The 23,496-nt window shown below is 36.9% G+C and overlaps 1 protein-coding gene across 2 annotated transcripts in view; it reads right to left on the minus strand.

Annotated features, from left to right (window-relative positions):
- col14a1a (collagen, type XIV, alpha 1a) overlaps positions 1 to 23,496 on the minus strand; it is a 204,882-nt gene that overhangs the window by 78,607 nt on the left and 102,779 nt on the right. For both annotated transcript variants that reach the window (XM_030157539.1, XM_030157538.1), the window contains exons 26-31: positions 18,795 to 18,934; positions 14,137 to 14,260; positions 1,936 to 2,079; positions 481 to 645; positions 313 to 351; positions 12 to 150 (exon numbers count right to left, since the gene is read on the minus strand). In XM_030157539.1, the coding sequence (XP_030013399.1) occupies positions 12 to 150; positions 313 to 351; positions 481 to 645; positions 1,936 to 2,079; positions 14,137 to 14,260; positions 18,795 to 18,934 (751 nt within the window). The remainder of the gene's footprint in view (positions 1 to 11; positions 151 to 312; positions 352 to 480; positions 646 to 1,935; positions 2,080 to 14,136; positions 14,261 to 18,794; positions 18,935 to 23,496) is intronic.

A 23,496-nucleotide genomic window follows, 5' to 3' on the forward strand; every position in this document is an offset into this window, starting at 1 on the left:
GAGTTACTCACTTTGTGGGCTGCGACACCAGAGCATCCCGGTGTAAACGGTAACAGGGGAAGCTGTTGAATGAACCCGGCTCCAGAGAAACTCCTGGTATAGTGCTGTATTCCTTTTCTACCAGGCCAAACATCTCCATCATACGGAAACCTGCAGATTGAAGAAAGAAGTCATCATCGTCATGATCAGGACCAACATCCTCTTGTTCCTTTTCCCAAATCAGTGTAATGACAAATACTGTATGAGCATCAGCAGCTTGGATGTTTGGATGTTTAATAAACTGGGTGAACCTGTTGCTTTGTTGATTCGTACCTGCCAGGGTGTTTCCACTCATCAAAACAGACGGACAAGCTGAAAGACACAAAACAATCATTATCAAATCCTCATTCACCACCTTCTCTCTTTTTAGTGCTCCATGTGTTTGTTTTTAGTGCTCCATGTGTTTGTTTTTCTCGTGCTGCTTGTGGGTTTGTTACTCACTGGCAGTGGCTGCTTCACACACAAAGGTAATGAGCTGTTCTTCTATTTTCTTTACTGCATCCAAATCGTCCACAAAGAACACATGTCTGTCGCTGGGTTTGCTGGCGATGTTCACCAGCTCTCCGTAGTCGGCGTCCGCGAAACCAATGGCAAATATGATGTAACCTGAGAACAGAGTTCAACATGGAGATGTGTTTAAGGGTCTGGACATGATACATTAGCCTCAAAGAAGAAGACTTATTAGGATTAGAGACTGAAAAATTTGCTCGATTCTCACAAAACCTAGAAAATCACATTATTACACATTTGTAAAGTTTGGTCTTTCATTTCCAAGAAGTGGGAAGAGAGGGATTTTTTTAAAGATATAACCTTATTTAACCCATAAAGACCCAGTGCTACTTTTGGGGCAGTTCCCAAATCCCAAATTAATTTTTCTCTCTATTTAACCTTTCTTAAGTGATTTATCATCATTTATTACAATATTCTCCTCTATATATTGATTTTTGTCCAGTGACAATTTAGTATTTTCCTATATTTAATTTACTGATCATGTAGATGTTCATAAAAATTCAGATTAAAGTTGAAAGTTGTTATATAAGAAACAGAGAAACCTGAAGAAAATGTGATTTTTTTCTGTAAAATCTATCATTAACTGAACACGAACTAAGTGTGTCCATCCACTGTCATTTATCAAACTCCATGGGTATTATTGATGAATCGATGTTGTAGGAGATGACAGTGTTTCCATGGTAACTATGGAGCCTCTGAACATCCACATAAGTCATATCTGATGACCATGAAAAGATGACAAACTGCATTTTACATCAATTATTTGCATGTATTGATAGGATTAATGGATCAACAGGTATTAAATATTTTAGATTCATAGATGCCTTTGGTCACCAGTGGATGTTTGGGTCTGTATGGGTTAATAGAAACAGTCAGTGTGACAGACCTGCAGGGTTTACGACTATTAGTGAAAAGTAAGACTGCAACAAGATGAGCAGTGAAAAATTGCTTCTTTGAATGAAATAAATATACAAATGACAACCTTGTAAACACAAAAACTAAATTACAACTACAACAAGCAAAGCATGAACTGAAAAAAATTACTTTCTTTTTCATTTTCCACCAGTGATAATGGTTTGTTGTGAACAAAACTGAAATAGTCTTGTTAATAAGACTTGATGTCATGAATTATAAATACTAAAACAAAATAAAAATCAAATTACAATTCAATTCCTCAAAATAAAAACACAACAATTTATGCAACCAAACTGAAAGATAAAGCAAAAATTAAATACAATAAAATTTTCAAATCCCAGAAACTGCAACACAAAGATGAAGAAACATAAACAACACAAACATAAAAATAGCAGCAGTAAATAATTTATTGTTGCCTCAGGCTCTGTTGTTGATTCAGGCACAGGCTTTGTCGGTCTACAAAACACTCACCCTCCATCTGCATCTCCTTGGACACTTTGTTAACATCGTCTTGTGAACGTCCATCAGTGAGGACGACCAGAACTTTAGGGATGCCTCTTCTGGCTCCGCCTTTCTCTGTGAAAATGGACTCCTTTACATGTTTGATGGCTCGACCTGATAAAAGACATAATAAAAACAATTTAAGGACCACTGTTTATGCATATTAATTTATACATGTCTGTCATAAGCTGTTTTCAGATGAGTTAAAACAATGAATGCACAACAGACTGAAGCTGAGAAACATAATATAGATTTATTTCTCCTACTACATTCACAGTAATAATGGGTAATAATTAATTATACATGCTCATCAAGAATTTGGAGATGTTTTTCCCATCTGCCTCCCACATGGAGGTGAATGCAGGTGACCTTTGCTACAATTTTAATGCACTTGCTAATTAATAAACATATATGCTTTATTCTCCAACAGACATTAATAAAATACATGACTGAGCCCATAATTATTACATGACAATGAGCGACCTCAAAGTTCCCCAAATCTGAATTTAAGCCCAGGTCCAATTAGCATTTAAAATATGTCAGGCAATGTCCAATGTATTTCAATTAAAGAGAACCATGGAGACATGAGGAAAAACTCACAGGCAAATGTCACAATGCAGTCTGTCATAAAGATAAAATTAGATGAACTTCTGACAGTGTGCAGGTCCGCATCACCTGCTAATGGACTTAATCACTCACTAAAATGTGTCTAGACAGCTTGAAAAGGTTTCAAGGCCTGCCCACAACAAAACAGCTCTGGTGCTTTCATTATTGTTGGTTATTTTATGATGTATTGTTGTGCATCATTTTGCCACAAGCTCCTCAAATTATACAGAAAATCATATAAAGTAACATTTAGGAGTCACACTATCAGCTAGGTGTGACTAACTCTGAGAACCAGCATTTTGATCTAATATACTGAATTTATAATATATATACTTACCTCTTCTGAGGAGGTGATGTGCCCACACAGGTGAATTTTATTTTTGTTTGTGTATCAGAAGGATTACACAAATACAAGTGAACTGATTTTCATTAAACTCTGCATAACTCCACTAAGGCCACACAGTTCTGAACAGCTGCCTTTCCTTAAATCAGGGTCAGGACCAAAATTGGGTTATAGGTCAGTTTTTGTGAAAGGTTAATTCACTTTATTATCCCTGTAGGAAAATTCAGTCTCTGCATTTAATCCATCCTAATGCACACATCACCTAGCAATTAACATAAGCACTTAGCACAGTGTTTCTCAAGCAGTGGAGCAGGTCCCTTAGGAAGGGCGTGAAGGCTTGCCGGGGGGCCATGGTATCATTCCTGTTTTTTGTTTTTTTTTTCAGGTTAGAACATGTAGTAGATAGAACTAACGTTTTAGCATTGGAGCATTCACTTTAGAGATGTACAACAAACCAATCTACTGCCATGGTGATCTGTCACTAGACTAGACAAAGAGTTTAGGTTTGGAGAATGGACAAGGACTGGACTGGAAAAGAAAACTGTGTAATGTTTGTGTTTTTGCATAGTTTGCACTTAAATGTTCTGAGGTGTGCAATGGAAACAGGCTCATTGCAGCCACTGATATTTTCAAAATATTCATCTTTGCTACCAAAATTTGAATGTTCTAACAAATGTAACTTTATTGTCATAGTTGTAAGATAATTGCGCATTTCCTATTTTTATTAGGAAAAATATTGTCTCAGGGAGTAGTCCTGTTGAGTTTATTTGTATTGTTCAAGCAAAAATCTGCTTTATTTTTTAATTTGAACAAAAAAATCATTCAAGGAAGAACAAAAAGTATTGTTATGATATTGATGTTTCTTTCAATAAAAGTTATAATTGTACCACTGTTACAATGTTGTTGAGGTTGAGGGGGGCCTGGAGATTTTTCGTCCTCCAAAGGGGGTGCCCACAGGAAAAGATTGAGAACCACTGACTTAGCACATTAGGAGCAATGGATTTCCATTGAAGGCGCTCATGAACCAACTCCAAAACTTCATCAATACCTCGCTAAGGGCACTGACTGGAGAATTAACCAGTGTATATATGTTTTTAGTGGTGGGGGGAACCAGAGGACCCATTCTGGTTTGCCTAGAACCCTCAACTTAGAAGCTGAATCCAGCATCTTCTACCTGTGAGGTGGAAGCGCTAACCACTGCTAGCCACTAAATGGTAATTGTGTCATGTTTTAAAATGATATTTGGTTTTCATAATTACAATGGAAGAACATCAGCAGTGGATTGAACTGTAGAAATGTAGTCTTGTTTGTTTGAATTATTGGATTGTGTGAATGTGTTAGAAGTGATGGAGGCCCAGATAGGAACCACATATTTTTTTCAGATCTTGGGCTGATAAAGTCAGTAAAGGGCTGGCCAATTTATCAAACGTACTCAGTGTATCATGAATTGTTCTATGTGTAAATGACTCTATTGAAACTATCACTACAAATTGTCAGTTTTTTTCAGCTAATGGTGTGAGACTTGCTTTGCTTGCTTGAGTTGTTCTTTCCTGTCTCTCTCTTCTTTTCACATCCAAAACACATTAAAGAGGCCAGTGTAAATATGTAATATATGTAAATATATTTTACAAACAGCATCGCATCATGGTTTTTTGGGTTTTGTTGAATTAACATTCCTATCCGAGGAAGTATTAGGGAGTCCACTTGATGGAGTTTGTGTAACATTTTCCTCATATTCAGTCACTTTATTTGTGACACCTTGGTTTACAACCAAAATTTTAACCTATGTCATAAAAAAGTTGTATGATTCAAATAAAAGTATATTGAGATTTGATGTAATGTTCATACAATCCTGTCATTGAATGGACCTTAAATTAAAATGTAAGCGGTTTGTCTTTTGAACCTTTGAAGTAATCCAGTTGATCGACAGAGAAACCAACAGAACATTAGGTGACAGGTTGGTTTTTGGTGAAGGTTTGCACTTATTATTGTCATAATTATTTTCAAATATATAACATTGCTTGTCTAGAGCAGTATTTCACAGCTCTAAAGCTGCAGTGCATGATAGTTTTTTGGCATCATGGAGTATATTATAATTCAAGTGGTCTGAGAGGAAACAAGAATTCTGTATCTATGTTTTGTCTCTGTTTTCAGGCTGTAGAAAATATACCCTGTGACAGGAGGTTTGGGCTATTCATATATTTTTTCAGACAGGAAAGGGTTTAAATAAGTGACTGACAGCTGCAATTAGTGATCACAGTTTAGATTCAGTCAGACATGACTCTACTGCTTGGTTAGAAGGTTGGAACAGTGACCTCAATTCCAAAGCAACTGGAAAAAAAATACCAGGTCAGGTAGTCTTTTGATTTGGACCAAAAGGAGAGAGCTGTAGAGGGATGGTGGGAAGGTTTTCCCACCTTATTTCATCTCCTGCAGCTTTAATTGACCACTACAGTACTTCAAATACTTCCAATTTGCACATTAAAAACAATATATAATCCTATCACATTTCCACACTAACAGGTAGTCCATTTCAGTTTAATGCCAAACTTTGCATACTGCCCATCATGATTTGCATTTATAGTTCATCCAGTTCATGTGCTCATCTCTGCCTGACCTTTTCATAATTAAATGGACAATCACTGCCATTAATCCTCTCAAATGCTTCCGTCCTTCCTCCTCTTGTGGTTTCAAGGATATGTCGAGTTGTTACGAGAGGAGGAGAAGAGGACACGCTCACTCTACGTTACGTAAATGACCTATTTGTGCAAGGTGTGCTACATAATCTTTAGTTTCTAACTAAACCACATCCTCTTTTTGTCTTTTATTGTTCTTTTTCTCGTCCTTTTTTGTTTTTTGTGTTCTTAGCTGTCACTGATGACAAATGATCGAGTGCCTGCCCAGCAAAGTGTTGTGTTGTCAGATATCTGCCAGAGATACATCTGTTTCTACACTGTCCTCTGATCACACTGGGCAAGACTGGAATTACAGGAGCTAGTCAGGCATGACGTGAGACACGGGACGGAGCAGAGGAGGGGGGAAATGAGAAGAAGATGCACTGAGTGGGTGGCAGAGAAAGGAGGAGGATGAGGCCAGGTAAGAGGGCAGAAGAGTGGTAGAGCTGGAGAGGAATACGACATAAGACAGAAAACAGGTGCAAAAAGAGCAGAAGACAGAAGCGAGATGTGTTAGTGGGTTCGGAAAACTGTCATCAATCAGCACTCTGTCACTTTGTGTTTGCATCGGACCTCTGATTTCACAACAGTTTACCAGTTTTCTCAGGCACAAACAAAAATGTCTAAAATCCGACTGTTGTTGCTTCTAATGATATTCCTGTGTTCTCGTTCTTGATGGTTCAAGTGACATCTACGTGACTAGAAGGAGTAATATTCCTTTAGTGTTATTAAGAACAGATAGAGCTTCTAAGCTTTGAAAAGTTACATCAAGTTCTCAAGAAAAAAAAAAAATTCAGAACCATCAGAGGTATTATTGAAAATATACAATGACTTCTGAATGGACTTCACTGGCTTTTACAGCCATAAAAGCCATTCACAGGATATTCATACGTTCATTGCCACGCTCATAAAAACCTCCTGAAAGTATAAAAGTGACTGATGGTCTCTGGCAGCAAGAAGTAAGACTGACCACTGAAGTACACTACAGTATATCACCAAAAAAGCCTGAGCGAAACAATGTTAAAAGTTAAGAAGTACAAGTGGAACCACTGCCAGATCAAACCCTCACCTCAGAATTATTCATATCTAAGGTACGCATGTACAGAGAAAAGCACATCACAAACACATTAACATCAGTCCTTCACCTGAATAATAGTAGAGTCAAAGCAGATCAGGGATTAACAGAAATGTTCATGTTGAGCATAAAAATCCATCGTGAACTCACTCACAGCAACTCATATATAATGTACATTCGGGATAAAGACTATTACACAAGCAGCTACATTAAATCAATCATTCACCAAGCAGGTCAGAGGCTTGCTAATACTTTAATGAATAAATGCATAATAAAAAAGCCAAATCCCAGGATATCAGCCTCAGCACATTGAAATCCTAAGCATGCTCTTCCCTTACACTCAAAAACTAAAGGCTAGTAAAAGTGGAAACGCATACTATAGAATGTACAGACAGCACCATTTACTATAAGTTATAGAAGAGTATGAGGAAGAATAAGAGTAGTATGAGCAGCGGAGTTCCACAGACGTCTGCAGATATGAAGCGTTCTCAGTCTCTGTCTTCTATGGTGGATGCAGAGCTGAAGTTACCATTCCACACATCACACACTGACAGTGACGATCAATATCATAATCATCGTGATAAAATGACATAAATTCTACAAATTTTAAATGAAATGCAGTAGGCACGATGACCATTACAAGCAATAAAAAGTTTTTCGTGGACATACACGGTTTCATTTCATTTTAGATCTATCATAGGACACTGTAAATCAATATCCAACATATTAAAGCTTTTCATCTGTGTAAAATTAAGAAAATGATAAACCGTGAGATGGAAAAATGCCTTCTGGTGTTTAGTATATTCAGCTTTTTTTTCATCATATATTGAAGTAATCAAAAACAAATGAGATGTAATAATTTTGAATCATTTACTGACTCTGAATATCTGAGACCTGTGGGATCTAAAGGTATTAAATCAGTTATCTGTCAGTTTATTATTAGTGAGTAGGCACTGGTTTTTCAAGTTGTTCTAAAAATGCATTTGTATAATACATTTTCACTGGCAAACAATATGCTCGGCTAGCTGTTAATTTCCAAACCTTAAAGTATCTTCCTAAAAGAATGCTGTCCTTCAGATAGTTCTTGACTCCTGATCCCAGTCCTGTTTTAGATGGTTATTAACATCACTGGATGCTTGTGTGGGAGACACAAGTGGCTCTCAAACCTGTCAATTGCAATTTATTTTTATAATTTTTTTTTTGGTCAGTTTGTTTTTTAATATAGCCTTTAGATTTGGGGATAAATGTCATGGTTTGGGGCCAAATAGACCTTTTCTCAGCAATTTTAAGTATGTGTTAGAAAGCTTTTCTGTCAGAAGGCTTTGCCATTATAAATTAACTAGCGCGTTGACCTAGAGAACCTCTGGTTCTAGATGTGGTAGTTTTTATGCTATATATTTATATTTTGTAAGTACTGACATAAAAACAGTTTGGCATGTCATTCTTTAAAATTTAAATGACAATAATGTATTAATACAGATGTCTATGGACTGAAGTTAGTAAAAGTGTTGTTCCTGTTTTTAACTTCATTTCCCATCATGCAACATGGTACTGCGGCTCCCGTCAACCATCATGGGCCTAGCAACGTGATTGTAAGGCTACTGTATTCCAAAATTACTAATATCTCCCAAAATATTGGTCCTATTAACTTGCCGTTTTCGCTAGTCTCTTCCTTGACCAGAAATAAGTATGACAAACTGCAGCAGTCAGGTCTTTCCCAGACGTGATGTAACCCTAACATGCAAGGCTGCTTCCTGTCCCTCCCCATGGCAACTGATTAGCAATGTGTATTAAATCAGTCCCTCCTGGCTTTAACAAAGGGAATTTTAAAGATAAAAGATATTTAATGTCGAGATGGGACTATTCCTCAACTCTAGGTACCAAATTGGCCTGTTAAAAACGTCTCAATTTCTCAGAACCGCACAGATACACAGACAGACAGACAGATACTCTGAGACTTTCCAGTATCATGGTAAAGACAACCTATATATAACCCAGGTATGGATATCACCAAAGTTGAGGGACTTGGGGTCACATCCCTTGAATTAAGATAGACTAAATCACAATTTATAGGACTTGAGGTTTACTTGACAAACACTGATGAAAGACCTGACTTGACACTCAGTATTCATTTGACTTTTGACTTTTACTGGGACTCGAGCACATGACTTGTTGAGAGCTCTCAAGAGAGATACTGACAGGTCACGTTTGTGAAATGAAAATTGGGTGATTTCTAATGCAGTGTGTGTTAATCATTATAAAGCAGCTTCCAGTCTGAATAAGAGACAGAGAAGGAATGACGAATGAGGTCACATAATGGTTATACATTAATGTATCAGTAATACTATGTTATATCAATCTGTCATTGTACTAAAATCAACTGAACGGATGGAATCTGTCAAACATTTTCATGGTTTGATTAAATGCACTGTTGCCCATAAAGCTGGAATAATTTTGTTTTCAGATACATTCCTTTTTTAAATTCCTATTTAGACATAGTAGTACTCACCTCTGACCACATTAAATGATTACATACCAAGTCCCAGTTACATTTTATCTATCAAGAATAAATCAGAGTGTCACAATCATTTCATGAGAATGGGTACAAATATTTTATTCCAACTTTGTGGGCAATGGTGTAGTGTTGGAATAAGTATTCAAAAGTGCAAATATACACTCAGAGCTCTCCACTACCATTAAAACTGCATTGTATTTCAAAGGATAAAAGTGGACAATATGCTAATTATAAATAGACAAGTATGGTTTAAATGTCAAAAGTCAAAGTGCTCAATGTGTAGTAACATGGCTCTTGTCAGTGTTGTAATTTGTGTGTTGTTAGGTTTGTGTTTTTTTGTTTGTTTTTTGGTGAGAAGGCACTGCAAAGCTGTTGTGCTCCGGGCACCCATATGTTCAGCACTCATGCTGCTGAACACAATGGGGTAAGTGCAAAGTTTCTCCAAATGAATAGTCAAGAGAACACCATATACACAGGCCTTGAAACTTTCCATTTACAGTTTTTAGTACATCTTGAAATGCACACAATGTGTCGACTTTACCTGAGGGGTTGTAAGACATACTGCACCATATTACCCATTTTCAATAAAGACAAAAAAAGGCATTAAAACTGTGGGGTTTCTTGTTGGTTCACTGTTGCTTCAACATAGATGAAACTGCCAGAGGCCAAGGGTTAAAGAGGCAGGAAACTGCTGTCTTTTATTTGAGGGCTTAAGGGGATTTAGATACAGTGAGGGGCCCTTATGGAGCCTCTGAGGAGAGTTTGAGGTTTTATGATAGAAAAAAGGAATAGTTTGGTTTTGGAAAGAGAATAAAAGTTATGCAAAGTGTGGTAATGTTAAACCTTGGAGAGGGTTGTGGTGTATTATTTAGTCAACCAGTAGCGTGTAATGAGGTTTAGGCTTTTTTTTTTTTTTTTTTAGTTTTATATTATAAACAGAATGGGCATTAATTACTTACTAATGTTTAAAAGGCCTCGTTAAATAAATACAGAGAAATAACCTCCAACCTGATTTCAAGTATTAAAAAAGAATTATTATTTATTTAGAAAAATCCACAAAAAAAGAACTAACTGAGGGGATTCTTTAGTGGAAAAAGGGCACTGTGTGTACCAGCAGGTTTTATGTCTCGAGCTACAGAGGAAGATTAATTCTAAGCTGAAGGTTTTCTGTGTGCATCTATGTGTGGGTGAGACACGAAAAGATACAGGAGGGAGACGGATACCGGGAGTCTGTGAGTAGTAACTGAGCACTGTGAAAGCTGCCTGCTCATCCTTCTCTTTGTGTGGTAAAAATGAAATTTCATGGTTTATTTCGGTTCTGCTGTAGACACGTAGTTATACACACATACACACACAACCCTGTGATGTAAAACGCCACCTGTTTCAGGTGTACTCTACAGTACAGTAGAGTTTGGGGAGATGTGGTGTAAATAGACGGAGGAAAAAAGACAAGTAAGAAAAAGGAGCTAAAAGGGAAAGAAGGGAGATAACAGAAGACAGTGAGGCTGAGAGGTAAAAAAAAAAGATTAGAGGGCAAAAGGAGAGAAAAGAATCAGACAGAAGGTGAGAGAATGGGATTGGCGAAAGAATAACGGAGATAAAGAGGGGTAAAACGGGGCAGGTGAAAGATAAGTGGATAAAAGAGCGGAGATGATAGTGTCATGAGCCTATAGCAAAGCTCAAGGACACAATTACCCTGATCAGACACAGAGCAATCACTCAGATATTTCAGAGTTCAAGTGCCCAGAACAATCACCTGTAAAGCCACATTAACGCATTGAAGTTACTGACATTCAGCTTCTGTGCATGGACACAGCTGGATGCTTTCAGATGACAAAGCAAAGTGCTCATTTTGCCTCCTGGACCAGAGTTTGATTCCATCCATCTCTGTTGACAATTTAAATGGGTGTTAAGAGATAGAAGCAATTACTTTTGACTTTGGAAACAGCAGCAACAAAAAGTTTAATTGTAATTAATCCCAGTAATTTTGGGGCTGTTGGTTGTATCACATCATAATTTTTTTTAGGAATTAGAGTTAACTCAGTTGTGTGTGTCTAAATATTAAAAACACTCACACTCTATGTGAGACTTAAAGTTTATCCCTCTCCTTAGAAATAGAGGCTGGCAAACTAATTTTACCTATAATAATATGACTGTTTGTGTTAATGTTAAAGAAGATATTAATCCCAGTGCTTTTGCTAAGTTTGTAGAGGGATTTTCATTTTGTGGAGGAGGGTTTGTTAGTATCTGACTAAAAACTCAGCATCTTTGCATAATTTTGGACCAATATTTTTAAGAGCTAGAAGAGATGTTGAAGAAAAACGTGATGAACTATTTCCACAAGTGAGTCATAATTTCCTTTCTGCTATATGAACATCACTACTGATATGATACTCTTACTCTTATTTCACAACAAATAACACAAACTCCTGCTGGTTAAAAAGCATGAAATAAGTACTGACTGACAAATCTGATGACTGATAAAGAATTACGATACATGGGCTTATTTTAAAAACATGACGCAATTCTATTTGTAAAGTGTCATATTTACACTGGCACTCAACCTATTTTAAGCGAGCATTTATCACCATCAACATGCAAGTTCAGTTATGCAAGTATCAGATAACAAACGCTCAACCAAATCTGCCTAGTGTCTAGCTTGGTATGTTGCAAAGACTGTATGTAAGAAATAGACAGAGGTACTGTGACATCACACTTTGGTTTCTGAAGCCTGGATTTGTGTTTTGGCTGTCGTGTTGGATTTGTTTGGAGCCAGAAGTGACTATATTTGGACAAGAGGGGTGGAGCTGCAGGAGTGTGACAGGTCATCAATGAATTATGCTAAACATTTGTTCACTGACATGGTAAAACTGTAAATGACATCCATAACTTGTTTAACAAAGTTTATGGTCCTCTCAGCACCATTTATTAACAGACTGATTGATGGAGCAATAATTTAATGATGAACAACCAAAGTGCTTATAACAGAGTGCAAATAGAACAAATGACACCAAAATGATTCCTAGTAAAAATGTAGATGTAATTGGTTTTTTTTTTTTTTTTACCAAGACTTGCATTTTAGGGCTGTCTATGGAAGCCACAACCCAGTGGACATCAGGAGTATTACACTTTAAAACAGGGGTGGCCAAATATGTTAATTGCTCTTCTAACACACAATCACCAACCAAATGTCAAATGTAAGGTCAACCACTTGAACTATGGCAAAACCCCAGGAAGCTAAGTGATCTAATTAGGCATATAATTTATATCTACTAATGTAAGAGGTATAAAAATGAGCAGGAGAGCAAGACCGAGTAAGAAACCTAAAACTTCCACATCCATGTGGAATGGGAGGAGGACTTTTTCCCGTCATGTCGTATTCAAACTGCATTTGTCTGATCTGTCAATCTATCATTGCTACTTCAAAGAAGGAAAGTGTAAAACTGTTCATAAAAACTATGACAGACTTCTCTCCAAAAAGTGAACAGAGAAATAGAAAGGTGAGGGAACTCAAATCACATTATACAGTTATTTTTCCCGCATGAAGATCATTAAGTCCAAATACTGTTCCATCATGACTGATGATCATTTGAAACCCTGTTTGAGGCTCCCTACCAGCAGATACTGTCCACACTCTGCAACCCTAGATGACTCCATTAAGTACAAGTCATCAGAGTAAACCGGGGTACATACATAAAGGTAATAGGGCTGTTTTTGTCCTGATTTTCCCCTTCCTGACCAAGGACGGCAAACGCCAGATTATCTTATGTTTTATAAGATTATCCTATAAGATTATCCTGTGGTCTGAGGTGTGTGAATTTTTCCCGATAACTGGCTCCAAAACGTTCAAAAATATTGAACGTGTTAAATATTTATGACCAAAAATCTTCATGTGTGTGGGGAAAGCCGACGACTCCCGAGTCATGACTCTGTGAATTGTGATGTAGAACAGAATGTAGCCAATCAAGAAGCGAACTGACTGAGGAACAAGGAAGCAGGCGTAAATAAAAACAAGCATGGCTGACTAGAACATAAAGTTTGGTGGACCTCAGAAATGGAGGACCAGCTTCTGGAGCTGTGGGAAGTCCGAGAATGTCTATTCAATGTCTCCACCAAGTCGTACCACAACTGAAATGACATGTTGCGTGTTGTGTTTTCCTGTTGTTGCTATGTTTCGTCTTCGTTTTTGTTAGATCACGTTTGATCATGCAAGATTTCTGGCTTGGAGGACTAGATTGCAGATCAGTGGTTTGACAGAATAGTTATGTGTGTGATGTGCTGTGTTGAGATTATCTGCACATACCACACACAGTATGATCAAAGCTGTTCAATGCCTGATTTTTTTTTCTTCATGTGTGGGGTCTGTAACAGATAAAAAATCTCTTCAGATTTTGAAAATCCTTATGTGTGTACCCCGCTTTAGACACTAACCAAAAATGTATTGAATTATATTGTGTCATAGGGGTTCATGCAGTTATACAGAACACAACTATTATACTGTAAAGTATGTGTAAACAAAAATATATTTATGCATTTTATTTATATTTAGGATATTGTCACCTTAAAATAATGGTCATAATTTTAAAGTTCTTAAAAAAAACTGAAAAATCTGAACAAAACATTTGAGTATACTTTTTTTTTTGTTTTTATAACCTGAAAATTATATAGGTGCATAATTTTGCCTTTGTCATTTTAAAAGTAGCTTGCAAACATAGGCATCTTGGTTTTAAAATACCTCCATATTGGTGTCATTGTGTAGCCAAGGGTCTTCCCATTGATGTATTTTTTCTCTCTATAATAGCAGAAAAATCTCACAGGGTAAAAACACTGACACATTGTAGCCAAGTCTTATAATGACAAGAAAAACTCCATCGCATCTATTTTTTATCAGGAACTATGACTACTACTACATTCATTAACCCAACTAATATGCAGTCATTACTCCTCCTGGTCTGACCTGTCTTGGTGTTTCCTCCCTTGTATCTGATCTTCTGAATCGCCTCCAGCAGTGCTTCTTTGTTGCCATGGGAACTCAGCTGGAATTCTGTCCGAGCATCGTCGCTGAACTGAGCAATGGCCACCTGGAGCGGCGAAAAGATAGACAGACAGAAAGAAGTTCAACTCACATGTCACAGGAGAATAAAAACACTTTCTTCATATTCGCTTTCCTTAGATCTCTCATCTGTCAAACCTGCAAAGAGAAACTAGCTGATGCTCGTCACATGACTAAAATCTTTGGCTAAGTTTTATGCATAAAGGTTTTTTGAGTTTCTGCCAAACAAAAAAGCAAGAAGCCAAAATATTCTAAGCAGCTAATGTGGCATTATATAACTGCCACAAACCCAGATGACTGTTCTTTGGGTCCAAAAATCTAATAATACATCTCATTATCACCTACCATTTTTTTGCATTCACTCTGAGCAGTGCCAGCAATATCAAACAGAGGCTGCTTTGTTTTGTTGGAGGAAATACTGTGGATTTTATGGGTAAGGTGAGCTTAAAAAACTCAAGAAAAAGTAAAGCGTATTGTTCTTTCACATGCTTTAATATTGCACTGCTGAAAGCTTGTCTTACTTTCCCTTTAAGGTGTGTGCAGTATGAAGTTGAGTTTGTGAAATTAAAAGTTAATTTCAGTGATAACTGTAGACCTGTATACAACTTTAATAAGAGTAAGGCCATGTCATTGTAAGATTTGGAGGAGTCTGGAGGGTCCACACAAATAGGAATCTACATTTAATTAAAAAAAAAAAAAAAAAGTCACACAGGACGCCAAAGGCTTAGTTTTTCATTTTTGGGTGTACTAACTGGAAGCAGAAAGAGGTCAGAGTTTCCACTTTTTTCACCTGGTAAGTAATGGTGGTCCTGATATTTTTCATGAATGCTCATTATGTCAAATAGGAATAGTCATACATCGTGGAAGTCTCTAGGTGAAAACACACTGAAGAGAATATATATATCCAAATCTGAAATCAGACCTATAATCAATCTAATTGCCTTACCCTAAGAGGGGCGAACAACTATCATTACCTCCAGACTGCTAATGGTGCTGTTGTTGGCTCCGGGTGGCCTACAGTTACCAGCCAACTTTGACTTTACTTTACAGCCAACTCTCTCACATTACGGTCCATGTTTTGCTTTTGGTAGCATACTGCCAGAAGGCTATGGGGCACGGCGAGGGTAGCAAACTGCTTAACAGCAGACATTACACAAATGAAAGGAAGGGGTTAGCAAGCACCTCAGTGTGACAAATGAACCAGCAGAGCTCTTCTGACATAGTGGGGGGCACGCAGTCAAGGAGCAGAGAAATTAGTTCATTACGTTGGTGAACTGCCCCGAGTCACAGCCAGGCAATGCTATTGATGAACCCCATACATGATAAACACTGGTAATGGTCACCATTCTGTCAAAGTAAGGCACTGCACTCATTCTGACAATTAAACTGATACTGTATTTAATCGCATTTTATTCCTAAATCCAAGCAGTCGAACCACGTGGCATTTATTTCAGGTGTAAGAATCTAGGCTCAACTTATTAGGACTACCACTCCTGCTAGAAAAATAATGTTTTCAGGCACGAATCACAGTGTGAGCAAATGAGCAGAGCTGATTGAAAACTACTCAGCAGCAAAGTCTTTCCACATAGTACAGATAAACTCACCAGGGGTTTAAAGTTTGTTCTCACTTGTCTAAACTTTTCTATAGATATAAGGTAGGGGTCAAGCTGATTTCTCATGAGACGACTAAACAAAATTAGGGGAAATCCTGCTCCGAAGCATCCTGACAAAATAAATTAATGCCAACAGCAGTGATCTTCCTGAAATAAATAATGAGTCAAACCAACACGGATCAGAGATGAAAACAAAACCAAACAGGTAATAGATGTAAACTATGATTTTTTTTTGCCCATAGTGCAGATTTCTGTCTGAACCATAACATAGTAACCAACATAGAACCGAGCGGCAGTAAACCATCAAATCGAATCGGCCTCCACCCTGTCGTTACTCAGCATCCTGTCTCCATTATTTCATTACTGGAGTGCATGAAGTCTGATTTTAGATAATTTTGGAAGGAAATAATGATATTTATAATTTATAATTACTGCATGTGTGCATGCATTGTGCTTTGCCGAGCAGAAAACTCAGAAAACATGGTTTCCTACCATCAGATGATCACATAAAACATGTATTTTTAAGCCCACTCAGCCCACTCTCCTGTGTGAATGGACATTTTACCCACAAATTTCACTATGATATACAATTTCTTTATTTCATCATTATTACATGGTTTTTAGTGTGGCTGCTTTTGGCAGGATCCCCAGCATCTGCTCTATGTTGCACTTTCCATGAGCATGCATAATTCAGAGGGAATATGCTATAACAAAGAGAACAAATTGCAAAGAGTGAACAGGAATTTAAAGCCTTAGGCACATTTGTATTTCTTCAGGGTAATTTATAGTTCCGTAGAAATATCTATATACAATAATTTTCTAGAGACACAGACATTAAGACGAGACACAGGAACCTCCAGGACTCCTAAATGTGAATAGCAGCACCCTGAAGACACTCACTGTAACATAACTCAGACCATACTTCATCATTATTGTTTTATTCTTCAGTTTCCACTCTAGGGGGTCAGACATTTTCATGCTGTGTTCAAAATGGCATACGCCTCTGACCAAAAGTAATATGTACTATCTGACAGATCTGCAAATTTCCAGTTTCCAAAGATACCAGATGAATACTAAACTGGCCAAATTTCACAGTATAACACTTAAGCTAATGTAATACTGCATTCTACAGTATATTACTGTCATCATCTTCTTCAAATAGCATTTAAAGCCACAATATATAAAATTTAGTGGGATCTAATTGAAGACAATGCATATAATATTCATGACTATGGTTTCATTGGAGCAAATAGTCCATAGTTCTGCCATCATGTTTTGTTCAGTAGCTAAGAGCAGTTTTTTTCTGTTTTACAGTGAGTACTGTTCAGTTTTAAGATGAATTACTATCACTGGCCATGTTTGAATGTGGACTGGAGTTAATATCTCTTAAATTAAAAAAGCACAGAAGGCATACAACAAACACTGGCTATAGAAGATGCCTTTTGTGTTTTTTGGCCGCTGGTGATGGTGATGTGAGGGGTATTCAGCTCACATCTGCAATTTCACTGTTAGATGTAGATTATTGTTACACACTGAACCTTTAATCATTACTACATATTATACTGGAGTACAGGCCTGAGTTTCCTCTTAACAAACATCAGTGGAGGAGATTTTAACCAAAAATGGCTACGTAGTGCAAGGAAGATCAGGGTTTACACATTGAAGTACATAGAATTGCTTCGGTGTAATTTGCTAATGTGTAATTTTCATACAAATAATGATTTTGCAGCAAGAAAGTTTAACAATGAAAAATGAGTTTAAAAGCCAACAAATGGTAGGTAACAACCTACCATTGATATGATCAGTTTTGAATCTAGCAAAATATTTCACATAGATTTCTCTCTAAATTTATCATGTACATTTCTGTAAACATCTGTAAACTACTGCTCGACTGTACATGAATGTCTACACGCATCATCACACACCATACATATAAAGTGTCCTGAGATAACTTTTGTTATGAAGTGGCACTATATATATGTAAAATTTGGCTGATTGATTGAAAATGCAAAGAAAGAATAAAATATACAAGGTATATTTCAACCCAACAACTTAACATAACAAGTGGTGCCAGGCACAACAAACCCCGCCCCTCGCACATATTATAACTTATTTTGGCATAGATTCAGCTGATATCATCATGTCTATGCATGTAGTGATGTCAGAATATCAACTGCCTTTATATGTGTGCCAAGTGTGGAGTAAATTGAAACAAAATTAATGTTTTTATAGACATTTGAAATTTTGCCCATTTTACGTAAATGGGAGAAGAAAAATGATTTTAAAAATTCATTAAAAATTTTAACTTTGACCTACATTTCCCCAAGATGTAATGAAATCTATTGTGGGTCACTGGCAATGTATAAACTCAATTTGGTATGAATTCACCCAATAGCTTTGCTGCCACAGACATTTGAAATTTCACCCATTATAAGTAAATGGGGGAAAAAAAGATTTAAAACATCCATAAAAAAAACTGAAACAGACCTACTTTTCCCAAAATGTAATGACATGTATTCTGGGTCACTGGCAACCTATAAATCAAATTTGGTATGAATTCAACCATTAATTTTGCAGCTACAGAAATTTGAAATTTTGCCCATTATAAGTAAATGGGAAAAAAAAATAAAATTTAAAAATTCATAAAATTTTTACCTTTGACCTACTTTTCCCAAAATGTAATGAGACCTATTCTGGGTCACTGGTAATCTATAAACCAAATTTGGTATGAATTCAACCAGTAGTTTTGCTGCTAGAGTGTTAACGCACAAAAAAACAAACAAACAAACCAAACCAAAAACAATACCCCTTGCCTCCCCTTCGGGGGGTGGGGTAATAATAGAAACATCATTATCAGTCCTGTTTACAACCCTATCATCCCTGACAACCCACTCCATCTGTTGATCCTCTGTCGTCCCACAGGAGCATTAGTAAGGTCACATGACTTACCTGGGTGCCATCAGGTCCAATCAAATCTAGCGAGCCCATAGTGCTATAGAGGAAACGTGTGATCTTCATGAAGTTGTCGTCTCCAATGGACCAGGAGCCGTCGACCAGGAAGGCCAGATCAGCCTTTGCCTCTTTGCACACTGGACACACACAGAGGCATATAGATTTAATACATCACTTCTCTGAATATTTCATTGTTACACATTTTCTTGGTCAGTGACATTCTGTGGTAAGTTTTTATCATAGACTCTGGAGATCCCATTAAAATCAATAAAGTACTTTTAAATCAATGTTTTTATATGTTGAATTATTGATTTCTTTAGTTAACACCCCTGAAATAAAGAGTCTGGATTCAGTCATTTCACAATAATGACTGGTTTGCTGTACATTATCTCCTACTTATTCAGCACTCAATCATTTTTCACTGCATTTAAAAAGCAATTTATCACAGAATGAAGGTCAGCAGAGGACAAAGCAGAACCTGAATGTTAACTGGCTGCCTAACATAGTCTGACTGAGTAAATATATGCATAGTTTGAAGCCCTAAAAAATTCTTCTGGTCCACGGAAAGTATTAAACCTGTCTAAGTTTATTCTGCATTGATGATTAAAAACTAAAATGTACACTTTTCAGCTCAAACTAATGCCACTTTGATATTAATGACAATATAAATGTGCTTTTTCCAATGTGTTTTTTATTTGTAAGCTGTTCATTCATATCCCTGGTCCAACAGTGATTTTTCCTCTGCTTTTATTCTTCTCAGGTTTCTAAATGACTCCCAGTAGCCAGATCTCTGCAGTCGTAAAGTTGTTTTGTGGTTTTAACAAGTTTTTAAACTGCAACTCTTTACTGAATTTTAGACAGTGTTTATGAGCATGTCAGCGTCTGTAAAAGCTCAGGAAAACGTCAACTTTAACAGCTTTATTCTAGGAGTCTCACGCTTGTCAGAAATGTCAAGGTAAAGGTCAGCTGGAAACGGTCTTGATTATAAGGCTTTAAGTGGCAGATTCGGATGAAAATGTTGCTAATATTAGCAATAGATGGTGTTTTTTTTTCCTCAGTATGCAGTATGACGTGTTAAAAACTCCTCTTTCTGTATTTCTATTTCTGCTTTTTGCTCTTTCTATCTCCAGCTCTCTATCTTCTTTTTTTTCATCCTGCACATTACTTTACTCCTTTCACACTGAACAAAAGATCCACACACACCCTTGGCCAAATGACTCTAACAGATATGCCTCCAGATAAACACGATGTCCACATATACCACATATTTTTAACACTTTTGGGATGCTATGATGCATATCACCAGCCACAGCTTACATTTGTCTCTTGGTTGAATCACTGACACTCACTGAGAGCAGTCATTCAGGGTTAATTTGTGACTTTACCCTCATTCTGAGTCCAAACACTGCATGATTCTGTAAACCACTGTAAAGCAGTCGGTTGAGATCATGTCTGAACGTCCAAATATTGAAGTGGACCAGGAGTAGTTAAGGAACATCTATATGACAGTCACCATATGAGCCTCTGACAGGGTTCATTTGAGTTTTTGTACTGGTTTTACCACCCATTAGTCAATATCCATTTACCTGCACACCTGTTTTGGCCATACTTCCACCTCAACTTAGTCACACCTGAGATTTTATAACCCTCCCCTTTTTCACCTTCCAAGTCCTTCTGCCTCCAACCCAGGAACAAAGAAACTTGTCTGTAATAATATGGAAAAGAACTTTATAATGCTGCGCTATTTCTTTTATACTTCATTATTCCATGGATGTGTTGGACATGTTTGTTTCGTACAGTTTTTCTTGAGTTTAATAGAGTTTCATACCTAAATAAACAGATACAAAGATGGATGATAAATTAAATAAGCAAGCCTAGGTAATGTTTATATGACAAATTACTTGAGTATTTCACATTTGATTTGACTTTCTATTCTATTTATTCTGACTTTGTGTGTTTTGTTTATTGTGCAGACAGACATCCATACATCTATGTGTTCAATGTTAGATCCAAAGCAACAATCACAAATGTAGTTTTTCATTGTTTTTTTTTTATTAAGTTATATAGACTATTTCCTTTTCTTTTGCCTCTGTGTTACCATCTTTTCCCAATTGGAACTGAGGCCCTGAAGAGCTCAAAGTTGCCTGACAAAAAGTACACTCCTGTAGGCGGTGTTGTCGTGTTATTGATGTGTTTTAATGTATGAAAAGATAAAATCTCTGTGGTCATGTGGGTCCAGTGGATCAGAATAGAGAACTAAAATGGCTTAGGTTCAACTTGTCAGAAAATGAATGAGGTACAGCAGAACCTGACCGAAGGACATGTGTATTGTTACCACCTCACTTTTTTTTTTTTTAATACAAATTTAATGACAGAGCCCTACACAAATGCAATGCTAAAACTTTGTATTATGAAATGGGTGCGACAAATAAAATGCAGCTACACCTATAAAATTCACCAACAAAATGGAGCTTTTCACCACTCAAAAATATATTTCAGTATTTAGTATCACAAATTAAAAAGAAGTGTCTGAAGCAAAAGATCTAAAACTGGAATCATAACCATGTCTCTGATCTCCATAATTTCCCATTTTCCATTTGTGATATCAACAAACAAACAAAAAAAGGAAAAAAAATCATGTCTACTGGCAGAGTTGATGATATTTACCAGAATGATTTGCATTTAACATGTTCATTTTTGCTCTTAGTTTCACACTGTCTTTCTGCCTTTTCATGTCTCTCAGTTGCATAGAAAACACTTTGGCTTTCTCTTTCCTCCGTCTTTGATGTTCAGTTCTGAGTAAAGGTTGCCTGTCATTAAAAGAGGGGAGCATCGGTCTGACAAAGGTCAGAAACTTAGACAGAAATGCTTACAGACGGGCTCAGCAGGGGTATCGGTCTCTGTCTGCAAGTCAACCTTTTACCTGAGATCTTCAGACAGGTAAAAAAGAGGAGAACTATCTGTATACGAGCAGGAGGAATGCACTGTGAACTTGCACCCTTTGTTCTTAATCTTTCAAGGCTTGTCAGGCCATTTGGAAAACATTTTTGCAGTCAGAATATTTTGCTTGTCTCATCGCAAAAGCTGTTATATGTTTTATAGTTCAACTCACAGATGGTCAAGGTTCATGTAAAGGAGAAATCTAACGCATTGCTGTAAAAGTTTTACATTACCTGTTTACTTCTTTCTGTTATTGTTTGAGGCCTCTCTATTCAATATTCAATAAGAGAAATGACAGGAAAGAAGGCAGAAAGAGAGAAATAATATATAACAAAGGTCCTCCAGCCAGGACTCACACCATGAACTTTGTGTTCTTGGTGTTTTACACTGTTACCATTAAGCTAAGCCAGGCAAGGTTATTTGTATATCACAATTCATACACATGGTAACTGAAAGTGCTTTACAAAAATAAAGACAAGATATAAATACACAGAACAGTGTGAAAATTAAAAACATCAAAATATAGAAGTAAAATAGTTAAAAAGAGAAGAGTGCAGATTAATGCATTTCAGTTTACATATACAGAGCTAAAAAAGAAGTTTACAGTTCAGATTTAAACATTGTCAGAGCTGGGGCTTGTCTAATATCATCACAGAGACTATTCCAGATTTTGGTTGCATAAAACTGAAACGTTGCTTCTTGCAGCTACAGTTGCTTTAATTAACTGTAACATTTCTACAGGAAGTGTACAGTATGTAATAGGTCTGTCAACAAAAGCTAAAAGATCATGGGAGATGTTCAACATCACTGCTGATGTAAATCTATTTAATATCATGCAGGAGGTCATGTTTATGGACATTGTAATATGTTAAACTTTCACTGACATTATATGTATTGATGCAAAAGCACATTATGAAATAGCTGCAATGTTAACATTAGTAAAGAGGGTATGATGCAATAAGTGGTGACCAAATGAAACAGGCTGTGAACAAAAGAAAACTAAATTTATTACCGAGACATAGCATTTTTCTTTTTAGAAATTTTAATGAGGACATGTTATATATTATAGCTTTAAGAAAAGTTTGTTTTACAGGTGTGCACAGGAAAACCTAATGGTGTTACAGTTAAAGTGCACTTCTTGCTGTTCTTTGGCAGTTTCTACCTGCAGGTGCACTCAGTGTGGTTCAGCCCGTATGTCATCAGTTTGACTGGTTACTGGACTCAGTGCTGGTGTTTGGGGCAAAACAGAAACTAAAGCTGGGTGGGAGTGATCAGGTTAACGCTGCTGAGCCTGAGGTAATGCGCCAATAAACTAAGATTAGAGAAACATTTCTTTGTTTTGGCACTGGCTGCAGCTCACTGCAGCTTGTAGTTCATATAATAAAGTCATTGTGGAACCGTTCATGTCTCCCTGACATCCTGTGTCAAATGCTTAAGTGTTTTAGACTTTTCTTCTTTGTTTATCTTGAATTTATGCTTCCTAATTGTGTTAAAGCTCTCCTAAATCCCCAAATTTCCTCTCTGACCACCGCTGATATTTTGAAACTAAACATCAGCGGTTTGCAAAGGGATGCGGATTGCATAGGCATATTTTATGCTGCCTGGTGAGGTATTGATCACTGCCTTTACATAGTTTAGAGCGAAACAACCACTCCATACATGAGCTACATTTTTCCTATAAATTCCCCAAAGGGTTTTCACTCTGCCAATAAAGACAGTGATCCATATTTACAAGTATTTTACAGTTAGTGGATCTGTT

Source organism: Sphaeramia orbicularis, chromosome 16 (assembly GCF_902148855.1).
Source record: "Sphaeramia orbicularis chromosome 16, fSphaOr1.1, whole genome shotgun sequence".
NCBI lineage: Eukaryota > Metazoa > Chordata > Actinopteri > Kurtiformes > Apogonidae > Sphaeramia > Sphaeramia orbicularis.